General features: G+C 41.8%; 2 protein-coding genes across 29 annotated transcripts in view; both read left to right on the forward strand.

Annotated features, from left to right (window-relative positions):
- LOC113027110 (UPF0606 protein KIAA1549) overlaps positions 1-11812 on the forward strand; it is a 35160-nt gene extending 23348 nt beyond the window's left edge. For 2 of the 5 annotated variants that reach the window (XM_026176634.1, XM_026176629.1), the window contains 11 exons: positions 1691-1920; positions 2848-2984; positions 4020-4034; positions 4478-4683; positions 5945-6171; positions 6266-6410; positions 6491-6805; positions 7984-8030; positions 8587-8735; positions 9713-9867; positions 10218-11812. In XM_026176634.1, coding sequence (XP_026032419.1) covers positions 1691-1920; positions 2848-2984; positions 4020-4034; positions 4478-4683; positions 5945-6171; positions 6266-6410; positions 6491-6805; positions 7984-8030; positions 8587-8735; positions 9713-9867; positions 10218-10409 — 1818 coding nt within the window. In that variant the 3' untranslated portion in view covers positions 10410-11812. The remainder of the gene's footprint in view (positions 1-1690; positions 1921-2847; positions 2985-4019; positions 4035-4477; positions 4684-5944; positions 6172-6265; positions 6411-6490; positions 6806-7983; positions 8031-8586; positions 8736-9712; positions 9868-10217) is intronic. The other 3 variants (XM_026176631.1, XM_026176630.1, XM_026176632.1) reach the window with 3 other exon arrangements.
- A 617-nt stretch (positions 11813-12429) lies between these two features.
- Positions 12430-14031, forward strand: part of mical3a (microtubule associated monooxygenase, calponin and LIM domain containing 3a) — an 80001-nt gene continuing 78399 nt past the window's right edge. For 14 of the 24 annotated variants that reach the window (XM_026176601.1, XM_026176611.1, XM_026176610.1 and 11 more), the window contains exon 1: positions 13642-13820. The gene's annotated coding sequence lies outside the window, so the exon portion shown is untranslated. Of the gene's footprint in view, positions 12663-13640; positions 13821-14031 lie in introns of those variants that run through there. The other 10 variants (XM_026176620.1, XM_026176622.1, XM_026176623.1 and 7 more) reach the window with 7 other exon arrangements.

Consider the following 14031-nt stretch of genomic DNA (forward strand, 5'->3'; position numbering starts at 1 on the left):
GGTATCTAGAGAGAAAAGTGTGTGTTTATAGTCGGTAGATCATGTATACAACTCTGTTTCCCCTCACAAAACATAGAAAAAGAATCAGAATGTTTACAGATCACATGAAGCTTGTATTTAACGAAACACCGTCGTTTCCACTTTAACAACATCGTTGGGACAGGAGCATATTTACTGCTGTGTTGCTTCACCTCTTTGCAAGCAAAATGTTTTTCCATTATTAGTTTGATTTAAAGTGCTCGACAGTTCAGAGTCACTCCTGTTTCATTTTTATGTGTCTTTACTTTGCATGATACCTTCAACTTGCAGGGATGCAGCTCTGGGACTTGCTGCAGAGATTTATTTAGTTCTTCATATTTTAATGATGTTAAAATAATGTTTCATCATCATTATTTTAATATCATTAAAATAATGATATTATGTGCTGTAGATGATGAAACTCTCCAAATTAATTGCAATTTCAAAACAATGTGGTGAAGGCATCTGTTTCTCTTTTTAAACCCAAGTCACTAACCTGAGTCCTCATGTGACTACGGTAATACTTGTTTAGATTTTGTTTGTTTGTTTGGTCATTTTTGTTTCCTTTTTTCTTTTAAATATTTTTGTAGTCTTTGTAGCTCCTGTCCCAACTATTTAAAAATGTATTTCTTATACCAAATGTACGGTAAGCATTTATTTTTTGGGAAAATTAATAGTTTTTCACGTGTTATCTTTACGTTTTAAAGGACCTAATAATCCTTTTTAGGAAACAGAGTTGTACGTTGTGTCTGTGTTGTTGTAAATGGTTTATTATGGCTATGATTAAGTCATGTGTAAGTGTTGTGTGCGTTCAGCTTCGGTGTTGGCTATAATGAGTCATAGTTTAGTATTTGAGGTGTTGTGCCCCTCAAAGACTGGCCTCATTTGTGCGCCACAGAGAACAGTACACACAATCATATACCCATTCACTCCCCCCAGGAGTAGCAGTTTCATACAGGCAAGCAGAAAACTGGATTAGGAATTTTATACCAACAAGCCTCTTCTAAGCTGCACATTTTGCCTCAGTAAACTCAGTGTGCGCACATGTAATGCAGAGAATTAGGAGGAACACATCGCGTCACTCTTTGCTTGTTGCCACATTTCAGTGTCGTAGGACTAGAGTTTCACAAACTGCTTGCAAACACACTCAGATCTGACATCTTCTGTTTACTCTTCTGCTGACGGGAAGTCCTGAGGGCTTTACACTCACTGCTCCAGCCTCCATCCCCCACCACCCCAAGAACAGAGACACCAAGTCAATGTTTACCCAAGTCTCTCGCTCTTCTCAGAGACTTTCTCTTTATTCATTCTTGTCTGACTGTGTGAGTCTCCCACTGGGCATCCATTCATCAGTCATTTAGCCCAATTATGTCTCGAACGTGGCATCGTTCTGGTTGTCATTTCCCTCATTTACAAATCTGGAATTTTAATGGAATTTCATTGCACTACATTGGACTATCACTTTCTGAGCCTTCAGTTCCCTGTTTTTTGCAGTATTACTCTCAAGTCAGAGGCTTTAAAAAGTAAAGGTTAATGTCACAATGAGGCAGTGAATGCTTGTCAATAAGTAAATACTTAAGTGAAAGTCTTGCTCGCTCCCTCGCTGTCTTGCTGGTGCAGCTTTCGGCTCATGTTTATCCACTCGTTCCTTCTCTTCTTCCCGTTTCTTTAGCTGCAGGCTCCCACCGTTAAAGGCTTTGACTTTGCCAAGCTGCACCTTGGCCAGCAGAGCAAGGATGATGTCATGGTGATCCAGGAGCCTGTCCCGTCTGGCCTCGGGCCCGTCCAAGTATCCATTAAAGATGGCCTCAGCCCATCTGAGAATGGGGAGATCCCCACTCCCATTTCCAAAACGTCCGCTTCCTCCACAAAGGCTTCGCGCAGTGGTCGAAGGAGAGGAAGGTCAGTGCTGCTCGCAGAACAGGAAAGTGACAAAACATAAAGGCTTACTTTACCTAAAGCAAATAAAGAGAGGATAAGCAGTTCTAGTGAAGTTCATGATTACAGCCAGCATATTTTAGAGATACGGTCACCTTAGTGTTTTTATTTTCCACACTTGGTGAAACACTGGTAGCATTTTTTAAATTGCGTTAACATTTCTGTATAGATTTTATTACAGCTTGTTTTCCCAACTGAGGTGACTTTCTGCCTCCTTCAATTGGGGCAGTTAGCCAACCAGACAAAAAGCTTTTGACAGATCTTCTGATTAATTTATGCACCAAAGAAGGAGGAATCTTCTTTTGCTCCCTCAGACAGGTCTGTGTAACTTACAGAGGTTAAGCTGAGGTGCATTATAAATATTCATTTTACTTTGTTCTTTAAATATTTTTGCCCTGGCCCTATTTTCCTACATTTGAAATAATATCAAAGCTTAACTAAAGAATTTTCAGTTTTGATATCGACAGCTTAAATGAGTTTGTGCAACATTACCAGCCTTTCCCAGAACACTCACTCTTCTGGTTATTAGATATGTGACACCAAAACAAGTACAGCAGTTACTGCTGGATACATTTATTAACTCCTGTTACAAATGTCTTCCATTACATCAGGCTGTTTTATTGGGCAGTTGGCGCTGGTTGTTCCTCCTTGCTCGACAGCCATCCAAGACAAATTATTTTATGAATGTAATCATTCTGGCAGCGGAGATTCTTTAAGGCATTTATTTCAACAAGTTATAACCAATGTTATTATTTCTTAGAAGTCTCCTCCCAGCTTTTACCTTTCTGCAAGAGCGCAGGTTTTGATTATGCATGACAGTGCAGCATGTTCGTGCGCTCTTGGGCTTCAATTATTCATCTAAGGCTGTGTTTGTGTGTCTTTCCTGGGCAGGATCTCCTCATCAGATGGCGACTCTGTGTTAAGTGACCATTCCAGTGAGCGGGAATCAACCGAGGAGAACCTGAGAGCCCAGGCCACGCCCAGCGACAGCAAGCAGACCCGTAAGGTCCCCATCAATGTTTTAAACGGTAAGTGGCCCTGGCAACACTCAACTCGCTCCTCCAAACACGGAGAGCAAATATGAGGGGGAGGAAGAAAATGAAGGGACTTGGCTGACATAAATAGATAAAGAGAGAGCAACCACAGCTAGCATGTTTTGATTGACAGGGAGGCCAGTTTGAGATTGTAAAGGGAGGAAGAAAAGACAAAGCAGAGGAGACGTGAAGAGATTCCAGGCAAGGACATAAAACAGAGTGAAAGTAAAAGAAGCAGCTGGTAGGAATTTCTATTCAGTGGTCAAAATAAGACGAGACGGAGAGGAATTGAGGAAAAAGAAAAAAAATGCTAAAGTTACTTTATCTGACAGCTTTTTGATAGATTCAAGCCTGCAGTGCCACTCAAGAGATTACGTGCTGGACCTCGAGGCAGTCGGGCACGCAGACTGCAGCCTGACTCACACACAGAGGAACAGTCTGTGTTTTGTTATTGATAAGTCTGTGCTGATACTGTACTATGCTCTGCCCGGTGCTTTTAACCTGGTTAAGGTTAGGATTGGGTTAGGCTGACAGCAAACCCCCTTTTTTAATTTAATTTCTGCCAAATTGTCATATCCAGAGAAAATCCCAGATGCACGTATGAGACTTGGTTCATTTAGAATGTAAATAAAACAACCAAACAGTAGTATTAGCTTAATTGGGTCGGTGGATACCTGGTGGATGAAAAGAGTTTAATTAGATTCCAGATGAAACACATTCAATATTAAATAATCTGCTGCATCTTTTTTTGCTTTCTTCTTATTCAGAGCAACATCTTCCTTGCTTTTTTCCAGCTACTGAATAAAAGATCTGAAGAAATGAAAGTATCACCTATGGAAACTTGCCTTTTCCTTTCTTTTGATCTTTCCTGGTTATGTTTCTTTTCTCTCATGCATCCGTGTCAGCTGCACCTCTGTGTTGTTGTTTTTTAATATTGTTGTCAGTATGCAGCAACCACTTTGATTTTTGTTCTTACTTGATCTCTTTCACCCTAGTAAGACTCTCTTTCCTTTCTTTTGTGGTTTGCAGGCAAGAATAGAATTGGTAAGAGCTTGCCACTTTCTGTCTCTGTCTCTGTAGACCTCAGGCTTGACCTCCAGCAGCTGTCTGTGTGTTGTCTGTTAGTTCTTTGGTAGTTTTGTGCACAGTTCTCACCATCCATCACTTCTGTGCTGAGCTGTCGGTCACAGCATGGAAACAATAACTTCACAAACAAAGGCAAAAGACATTGTTTGAAACAAAGCTTAGCTTTTGGAAATAGAAATCAATGTTTTATTTTCACGTAACCCTCAAGAAATTTACTCCACACTTTTATTACAACCAATATTTTGAATATAGTGAAGTGGTAAAGAAACACGGACATGTTTCATTAGTCATCCTTATGCATTAGCTGTTTGTGTAAAATCTCTGTCCCCTAGCTTAGATCAGCATTAGCATACGGTGTGAACTCGCTGCTAACATGTCACGACCTTTGTTTTATTCCACAGGTCCTCCTCCTATGAACGATACAAATGAGCAGCTGTCTTCAGCCTCCATCTTTGAACATGTTGATCGGATATCTCGTGGCACCGACGCAAGTAGGAGACTCCCCAATAAAGTCCAGCTTATCGCCATGCAGCCTATGCCTGTCCCACCACTCCACAGTCCGCCCGTCAATGGAAAATTGTCAGACACAAACCAAATGACCAAAGAGGTTTGCTGCTCTCATTTTCTTTTTTAAGGAGATAAATAATCCAGCAGTTTAATGTTAAAGTGTCTTTTTATTAAAACTGCTGGATCAAGATTTGCTTTACTTTCGCAAGCACATTAGAAAAACGTGGGTTACAGTAAGATATCGTTTTACTGTGCTGTGCTGAAGTTTTGGGGGTTTTTTGTCATTAAACTGTTTCTTTATTTAACATTTTTAACTAAGTTTATTTAACAAAATACATTCAATAAAAACTTGAGAACAGGAAACAGATTTTTCATCCAACCACTGAAAAAAAAAAAAAAAAAGGTAACCACTGAACACAAACACTACAGAAGAACAGTTTACAAAGATTAAAATGGAACTACGGGAACATTTTCATTCATAGCTGCCTCATTAGATCTTTACAGCAGAGTCTATCTGAACTCTGTGGCGCCTGATCTCCAGGGGTTTAAGTTTGACCCTGAAATCAGAAGAGGATGTTTCTCTCTCTTCAGATTTACTATGATCCTGTGATGGGAACGATTTCAGCCCTGCGTGATCACGCTGATGTTTGCAAAGAGCAGATAATGAAGTGAATGTTTTGGCACATTGGTAACAGTGAAACAGTTTATTAGTAACGTGGGATCGTTTGTGTGCGGAGTATGAACTGAGATTACCGAAGCTCACAGCTGTAGTTTCCTTCCATGTGTGTACGTTCATGCTCGTTACGATTACCTGAACATGAGAAGCTTTTGTCACAGTGTCTGCACTTGTATGGTTTCTCTCCTGTGTGGACTCGTTTGTGTGTTTTAAGGTCACCTGCAGTGGTGAAGGATGACCCACACTGAGCACAGAGGTGCTTTTTAACCCCACTGTGAAAGAGTTCATGTCGTTTTAAGTCACCTGATGTGGGGAAGCATCTCCCACATTCTTTGCAGTATTTCAGTTTGTCTCCAGTGTGTTTACGTTGATGTATTTTTAGTGCTGAAGTTAAAAAATTACCAGGCTAATTATTCCCCACAGGCCTTGCAGGAGTCTCATCTGTTCCTTTGAAAAATTTCATCTCAATGCAGAATAAAAAATACAAAACCCTGACACAAACTCTTTGGTCAGATAGTTTGAAAATGTTCTTTCTCAAAGAAGAAGTCATAGGAACAAAGTGAAATCCTCCAGAGTCTTTTGGAAGATGTAATTCACACGTGGTTGAAATTTCATTTGTGATGCTTCTGTGGTTCTTATAATTTGCCAAACGAGCTAATACTGATAATTGTAATTTGATCCTCAGATCCAGGTAGCGTTGAGGCACAAGTCAGAAATTGAGCATCATCGTAACAAGATTCGTCTTCGCGCCAAGAGGAAGGGCCACTATGACTTCCCAGCTATGGATGACATAGGCGGTCTTGGCGATGCAAAGGATCCGGATCGTATTTATCGCAAAGAACAGATGCAAATCGATAAGATCCTGGACCCGGATGCTCAGATGCCCTCCGTCTTCATGGAACCCAAGAAAAGGTTAGAGGTTATGAATTTTTGACTTTTTGGTGGAGAACTTGATTTTCTGTGCATGCTGATAATATATTTCTCTCTTTCTTCATGTGTTTCTAAGTGGTCGAGGCAGGCGCTCACCAAAGCAGAGGATGAAAGACCAGATGAATGGAGGCATGATGGAAGCAGACAAAGACCACCTCATCACTGAAGACACTGATGCTGCTTACAGAAAGTGCCCCGGGGTCAACAATGTTGCCTATGTGGTGAGTAACACAGAAGAAGTAGGAAAACCTTTCACGGACCCTGCAACCTTTCTGAGTTCTTTGCCGTCTATGTTTTCCAGTCGGACCCTGACCAAGGCCCAGGATCCCCTCACAGGAGTCCTTCCCCCACAGATGATGTCTTCCCAGCCCCCACTTCCTCTCCTCCCGGCCATGCCCCTCCCCCACCACCGTACATGCCCCCACAGCCCTCCATCGAGGAAGCACGGCAGCAGATGCACTCCCTGTTGGACGACGCCTTCGCTCTTGTGTCACCCACTTCCCAGGGCAGCACTGCTGGGATCACTCTCCCAGGGGTCAACAGCAACCCTCCTAACTCTAGCCCTCCAGGTCATGGGCCGAGACCTTGGGGTCTTTCCTACCAAGCTTTCCCCAGCGTAAGTTGCCGTCTGTGTACAAACGCTCTGGCTGGAGCATTGTCCATCCAGTCAGCTATAAATAATTCAGCTGCTATATTGCATGGAACAAGAATATGTGTTACAAATAGAAACAGTGGGAGACACAGCTTTGCATTCACTTTCTTAAGGTGTTTTGCTCTCCTGCTCAGCATGAAGCCTATTGCTTCCAGTATAATCACGTCCTCTTAGCAAAGTACTGACTTAAGTATTCCTCCATCTGTTGCAAGGTGCAACCTTAGCCCCCCCCTGCCCACCCCCACTGGCTATGTAGAGCTCCTAAGACCCTTCAGTGATATAGCCATCACCCACGTAATCGTTATTAATTCCTGTTGGTATAGGCTACTTTCAAAGAAACTGCTTGGAAGGCTTTACAAAGCGAGGCCAGTTTATGCAGTGCCAACCTCTGTTATTAACACTTAGCTACGGCAGCATAATACTATTCATGTACAATTATCCCTGGCTTTGAAATCCATGAGAGGTAGAGGGCTTAGCTGAAATTAAGGTTGTTTGTGTAAGAAGAAGAAAATCGAATCGGTACTTTACAAGTGCAAAAATCTACTCTAAACAAAAACAAAATAGAAGCATTGTATGGCTGTTCTATGGTCCAGATCTAAATGTGTCACTTCATTCATTCATTCCCTGGAAGTGCAACCTTAAAGATTTAATCCCAGACCTTCTTGACTGCAGAGAATACATTTTCACTCCCTGAATACACTTTTTAAATGCTTTCTTATCTTTCATGCTGCTTTACAGCTGTTAATAACAATACTTTGTCCTCTATCCAACACGGGTGCTCACCCCAGAAGAGTGAAAGAAACACTGAGCAGCGCAGCCATAAAAAGCCCTTTGATGGTGCTTTTATATGCTATTAAAAATATGGATATCCAACGAAACTTTGCTTGGTAAAAATAACAATGTTCACTATGTAAAATAACCACCAACAGTACAGTAAATTGTAACACACACAGCAGGACTGTGATCTCATAAGAATAACTGCATCAACTAAAAATCGCTTTTGCATTTCTTTTCCAATATTTGTATCGCTACACCCTGATGCTTCGTAAAAACAGTTCACTGTTTATACCTGAGACCTCTGTCATCACTGGTACTTGATCATTGTCACTTAAACACAGCACATCTCTGTTGGTCTTCCCCAGAGATTCCCTGAGATGTCCTCTGCTGCAGTGCAAGGCATGGCAACAAGGTCAGTAAAGCAGCTGAAAATAGAGTCGCTTTCCACATGTTCTTCATACCCCAAGAGGTATTTCCTATTTATAATTACAGGTGAACTTTCACCCGTGTGGACATTTTCTTTAGTTTACATTTATAGAGTTGAGCCTCATGAATACTGAAAAAGAGTCCTCTTTATTTTATTGTTTCAATGGATCAGGTCTGAACAGCTGCCTCTTAATAGACTCTGAAAAGGCTGCACGTGTACACACATGTAGAGTATCAGCTGTCAACCATTTGTGTTTTCCACTATTTGGTACCAAATTGTGAAATGCTTGACTATCAGGTTATTGATTGCACCATATAGGAAGGACTCCCTGTGATTAGAAATGTAAAGCGTGCTAAAAAAGTAGCACAAATACACACACACAGTATGAAATGTCTCCATGTTCAGTAACAGTGCAAAAAAGGGGAAAAATCATCATCTGCTATTAGTCAAATTGTTTACTTTAAACTGACCCAGAATTCAGCTATTGGTGCGTCCTTATGTTTTCTTAAATCATAAATGAGTTTTTTGGTCTGTGTTTCAGGCAGGGCCTTGGCTCGAGCTACCTGCCACCAGGAGAAACAGCAGGGCACGGTGAGCAGCTCCAGCCAGACAGCCTGTACTCCAGCAGGGGCCTCTACGCTGATGAACTGCCCTCATCTGCCAGACCGCGTCCAGTGGGAGGAACCACAGGTACACAAGGAAGTTCGATAGCATCACACAAATGCAACATTAACACAACAATATTTTATGTTCAGGCTGTTGCTCTGTCCCCCCAAACAAAGCTCATGGTGTCCATTCATTTCTGCATCTCGTTTTCAACTTTTTTGCAGATTTTTTTTTTTTTAAATAGGAAAAAAGGAAACGCACATCTTAAGCAATCATGCTTAAAGATAGACATGTATGTTCTTTATCTCAGTGTTTAATCTCCGTCTCAGTCTTTATGCTATATTTAATCCATCTAAATGTAAATACTCCCACTGTCAGTTACAGCTAAACAACAAAATGAACCATTAGCACAAATATGTCCTTTTTTTATTCTTAGAGCTATACACTATTTATCTCTGACTTTGTTTAACAATAAACTGCTGAGAATATGTAACACTGACAGAAATAACTAGTGCAAACGTGAAAGGTTTTGCACTAGCTGTCACTACAGAGGAATAACTCTTGCATTTAAAATATGCCCTTTCTGAACTGGCTGAGTGCGGCGCGTGCGATTAAAGCCATTTGTTGCAGCAGGAATGGGGTGTGTCAGCAAAACGTACAGATGATTCAGGTTGCCAATATTTTCTGCAATGATTGAAGAACATCTGTGATAGACGTGCAACCAGTCCAGGGTGCACGCTCACTCTCACCCAAAAACAGCTTGGCTAACCTGAGGACAGACAGTCAGGCAGCTGCCAATAACTTTGTAACTTCACTTACAGTGGGTATAAATTTGCATGCAGCTGACAAATTTTCAGACGCTGATGCCGAGTAAAGACAGTTTCATATATTCTCTGCTTAGATGAGAGAGCATAAAAGAATACTGCAGTGATCCCGAGCAGTTTTGAGTAGGAATGGAAGATACAGTAAGGTTTAAGGTTGGGCAAGAAGCTGGCATGATTAAGGTTGGGTCTTTAGGAAATTAGTGCCAGTAAGTATAATGTGTTTATTTATTTTTTTAGGTGCCCAGCTCCATCATCTTGCACAAGTGGGTCTGTCCAGTCGGATGAATGGTTTCCCAGCAGGAGTCAGGGCTGCTCCGGGCCAGAATGGAGGCTTAGGCTGGAACCACTATCATGATGACAATTTCTCCAGAGCAGAAGCTGAAAAAGATGCAGTGAGTGAATTGCACATTTTTATTTTTTCATTAACAAGTTCATTTAATTTCATTGAAACCTGAAACTAAATGAAATCCCAAACTTTTCATTTAATCATCAAATTATTAAAAACAAACGCACAGTAACTCGATCCTAACAGGAAGCCAACTGTATTGCTTTTGAGAAACACCCACAGTTTCAGTTTGGTTTTCTTCTAATTTTCTGGTGTTCTTCTGTTTTTGTTACTTGATATTTTTTATCTTATCTATTCTCTTCTTTTTTATCACCTCCCCCTGTTGTTCCGTTTGCCCTTTCTGTCCTGCCTGCTATTTATGGACCCCCTGACTGCTCGTCCTCCTCTATCTTCCAGATTCACCGGAGTGGTATCAGGGAGCCCACGGCCCCCCCGACCCATCTAGATGGTGTGGGTTATCTGACAGCCCCCCCACCTCTGGATACTTCTCCTCCCACTCATTCCTCTGCCTCCTTGATCAAGGCCATCCGGGAGGAGCTTCTGCGGCTCTCGCAGAAGCAGGCGGCTGTGCCCAGCTACCACAGCTGAAGTCCTGGCTTCTAGTGTCCTGCTCTAACCAGTCATGTCACTGACCCTGCCTGCTTGCTTCACCTAATCTGACAGTGCTTCCCATGGAAGTCCATTAAGCTGTACAGCAGAGAGATAGTCCTGCTAAAGTAGAGAGGTTTGCTCCTGAGAAACTGCATAACAGGATGGCTGATAGAGACTGAGATCAGCTGCAGTAGAGTACAGCTGACCAGAGATGACGTGAAACCAACGCGTGAACTCGACATGCCCGTGTTTCTTTCCTGTTCTTTACCGTGGACCAGGGAGCGCTAATGTCACGTACTGTGGACGTCGGACTTGATTTTGCTGCATTTCCTCAGACTCTGTGTCATAGTTTCAACTTTATGTCGCCTTCACAAACAGAAATACAGTGTCAGACTGAAGTCACAATGTCTTTTTACATCACATAACCTGATGTATTTCTTCTTTTTGATGCAGACCCCTAACTTCCTTTCCACCATCAGGTGCTTCCTGTCTTCTGCCATGATGAGCCATGTTATGCCTTGACACTGTGATACAGTTCACGTGACCATACCTGCTGTTAGAGCCTACAGTAAGACCATAGTTCACAGCCAGCAACCCAGTTCAGACAGCAGGCAAAAAAGGGGCATCCATACACAGTAATAACACTCATTAATGCTACCTATTCTGTCCTTACTTACTACAGTAAAACAGTGTTCGACCTCTCGGCTTACAATATATACTTTTTCATGTTAAAGTGCTGTTGTTGTTTTTTTAAATTCGTGTTGAGAAGCTACTTGATGGTTAAGCAAACAGGAGAAGAAATCAGCCTTTAAGCAGATCAAACAGTTTCTGAGCAAGTTTTAAAGACGCAGGCACAGATGTGGTACAAATAATAAAAGGTGACATACTTGATGATTATGGTCAATATTTAATGTATGTATTCATTATGTGGTTATTTGATGCACTGTATGCAGACGACTTGGTACGGCTCAGGTTTTTCATTAAGAGATTCCTTACGGACAAATCCGTAAAAAGACACTTTAGAAGGTCACATGGAAGAAGTGTAAATTAGGGAAAGTCACAGACACCAGTGTTCTGTTTCAGCTCATTTCTGTGTTGAATACACATGGATGTCTTTTTCATGCAGTATTGGACGTTTGATTTGCCTTTTTGTTAGAACAGGAAGGGAAGACGTGTACTGTATTTCATTAAGAGTTTACTTCAACTACTCATTTTTACATGCTTTTTAAATAGATTTGGATCATTTAATTGTGTTCACCTGGCTCTTAGTCATCATGCTGGTTAGAAGTCATTCCAGGTCTTTTCCACAGGATGTGGTGCGATGTTTCGGAGGCCTAAAATTTTAATTCATTCGATTAAAATAAAAGAGGAACTGTGGGGTTTTTATAGCAGGACTTGAAGATGTGTTTTTGCAGTTTGTGCCAGGATCATATGGCAAATTCGAAATGTTCCCTGCACAAGCCTCGACTTCCAGGTGATTTTACTGATGTGGCCACGGTGTTCTTCTCATGCCATGTTTCCTTTCCATGTGACGTGCCTTTTGGACTCACCTGAATTGATTAAGCACCAGACTGTCTACTGTTACGCTCCCAATTCTAACACAGAATTATTTAAAAGCATCATTATTCCAACATGGCTGTTTGTCAGTGGATGTAAGGGCAGTTGAACTGTAAACGAATCGATGGAACATCAGGTAACAGTGACACTGTAGCTTTGTTGTCCATTACATGTTCATGGTTTATCCATCTCACACTGTACGCCTCCATCTGCTGGTCCTGTACTGTAACTACATCCTTGTGTTCATCCTCAGTTGCTTTTTGTTGTTGTTGTTGTTTATTTCCAGTCCTTTTCTACGTGTTCTGCTATGTAAAAATGATCCGTTGGCTGGCCCAACTTTCCATTTGCATGTTTAATTGTTGTATTTCTTTGGCTTGGTTTTGAGCATGCTATTTCAGAATTTGTGAAATACAAAGTAAGCTGTAACTTGAGCTGCCTTTTAATTAATGTACATTGCCAGAGTGAAAATTACTTCAGATTTTATTTTGCTTTGGTTTCATTTGAGCAATCATAACATCTGACGTCATTCATCCAAAACGTCACATGCTTACAGGTGTTGTAGTTACACCAGAAAACCACAGGGTGTCAGCACATCACAGGAAAACTAGCTGCACTAAAAGGACAAATCGCGCTCCCGCGCTGCACATGACGTAACCAGTTCCCATGGATGATTCTAGGCGTCTCTGAAAGCAGGTCAGTCGGTGGGCTCTTTACGTCTTTTTGAATTGTGAACATGCAACAGATGTTTATCATACAGCAGAGTCTGTTTGGATCAGTGATGCTTCCACTAGCCTTTGGGTGAGATGAATTTTTCTAACCACCAATATCTGGAAAATATGAACATACAAATACACACCAATTAAATGAATCAATCGAGATGCGCCGGTGACTGTTACACGTTTATATTTCTCTTAAAATAACCTCCAGCTCCTCGTTCACTGACTCGTATCCCCATCACAGCTTCTAAAGCCAGTGAGTGAGGCATCTAAATGTTCCGTAAATCTCCTGATCTGTCTCTACAGGGGTTGACTTTGCACAATTCAGCAAGTATTTGACAGCACACTCCTGAGTGGTCATTATTCACAGTCCATGCGCACATTTGGTTATTTTTATGGCTCCAAAACGGCAGCAAATTCATCTGGTCTTAGTTTTGAGAAGTAAACCCTAATAAGGGATTTGATGACTTATAGTCATCGACTTTAAGTCGTTCATTTATTGTGTTTCGATTTTGTTTCCGATCTCCTCTATACACAGGAGTCATGCTGTGGCAAGACATGAATTCATTTTTCCTTAATAATCCGTCTTTTTAATTTCACGATGCTGCTAGTTTGAGTTATATCTCGGGCATGATGAAAGAACACACAATGTTTGCTGCAGAGTATCCCAGGCTTGCTGCCTCTTGCCCGGTATCTAAACCGTCCCCCACCTCTCCCCACCTTCCCTACGGTAATCCTGCCTGTGTGTTGCCCCTGAGCGCAGCCTGGACACACACAACAAAAACACACCCAGGAGTTAATCTGGATCATGATGGTAATTACTGCCTGTGCGTCCAGCCTGTAGGAGGGTATTGTCCACTAAGGGAGGAGTCAAACAGTCGGTTCTGCCTACTGACCTTGGAGAAAACTGCGAGGGAGGTAGGCAGGGGAGGGAGGAGAGAAACAGGGAGAAGGAGGTAGCTGACTGAGTTTCAGCACTGCAGATCTTCCTGTCTGCCTTCAGCCGCTCTTTCTCTCAGTTTGCTGGTGAAAGACAAAAAGCATTGAGAGGAGGGAGGAGGAGAATTGTGAAAGGAGTCTTTTTACTGATGATGGACGAGGATTTCTTTCTTTTTAACTAATCTTTAAAGCCCCTGTGAGTATTGCCTGTTATCTGCTTGTCATTCAATCTGCTCTTTGCTGCACATGTGTATTCTTTGACTGTAATAAGAGTCACATCTCGGGAATGTACTGATGTTACTAGACGGGTTTCTCAACCAGAGTCCCACAGACGAGGTGTCTTCCCACATTGTTTGTTTTTGTAACCAAGGTAGATGTTTGGGTTTTCCTGAATAGGGTGCAGTTGC

Source organism: Astatotilapia calliptera, chromosome 7 (genome assembly GCF_900246225.1).
Source record: "Astatotilapia calliptera chromosome 7, fAstCal1.2, whole genome shotgun sequence".
Classification (NCBI taxonomy): Eukaryota; Metazoa; Chordata; class Actinopteri; order Cichliformes; family Cichlidae; genus Astatotilapia; species Astatotilapia calliptera.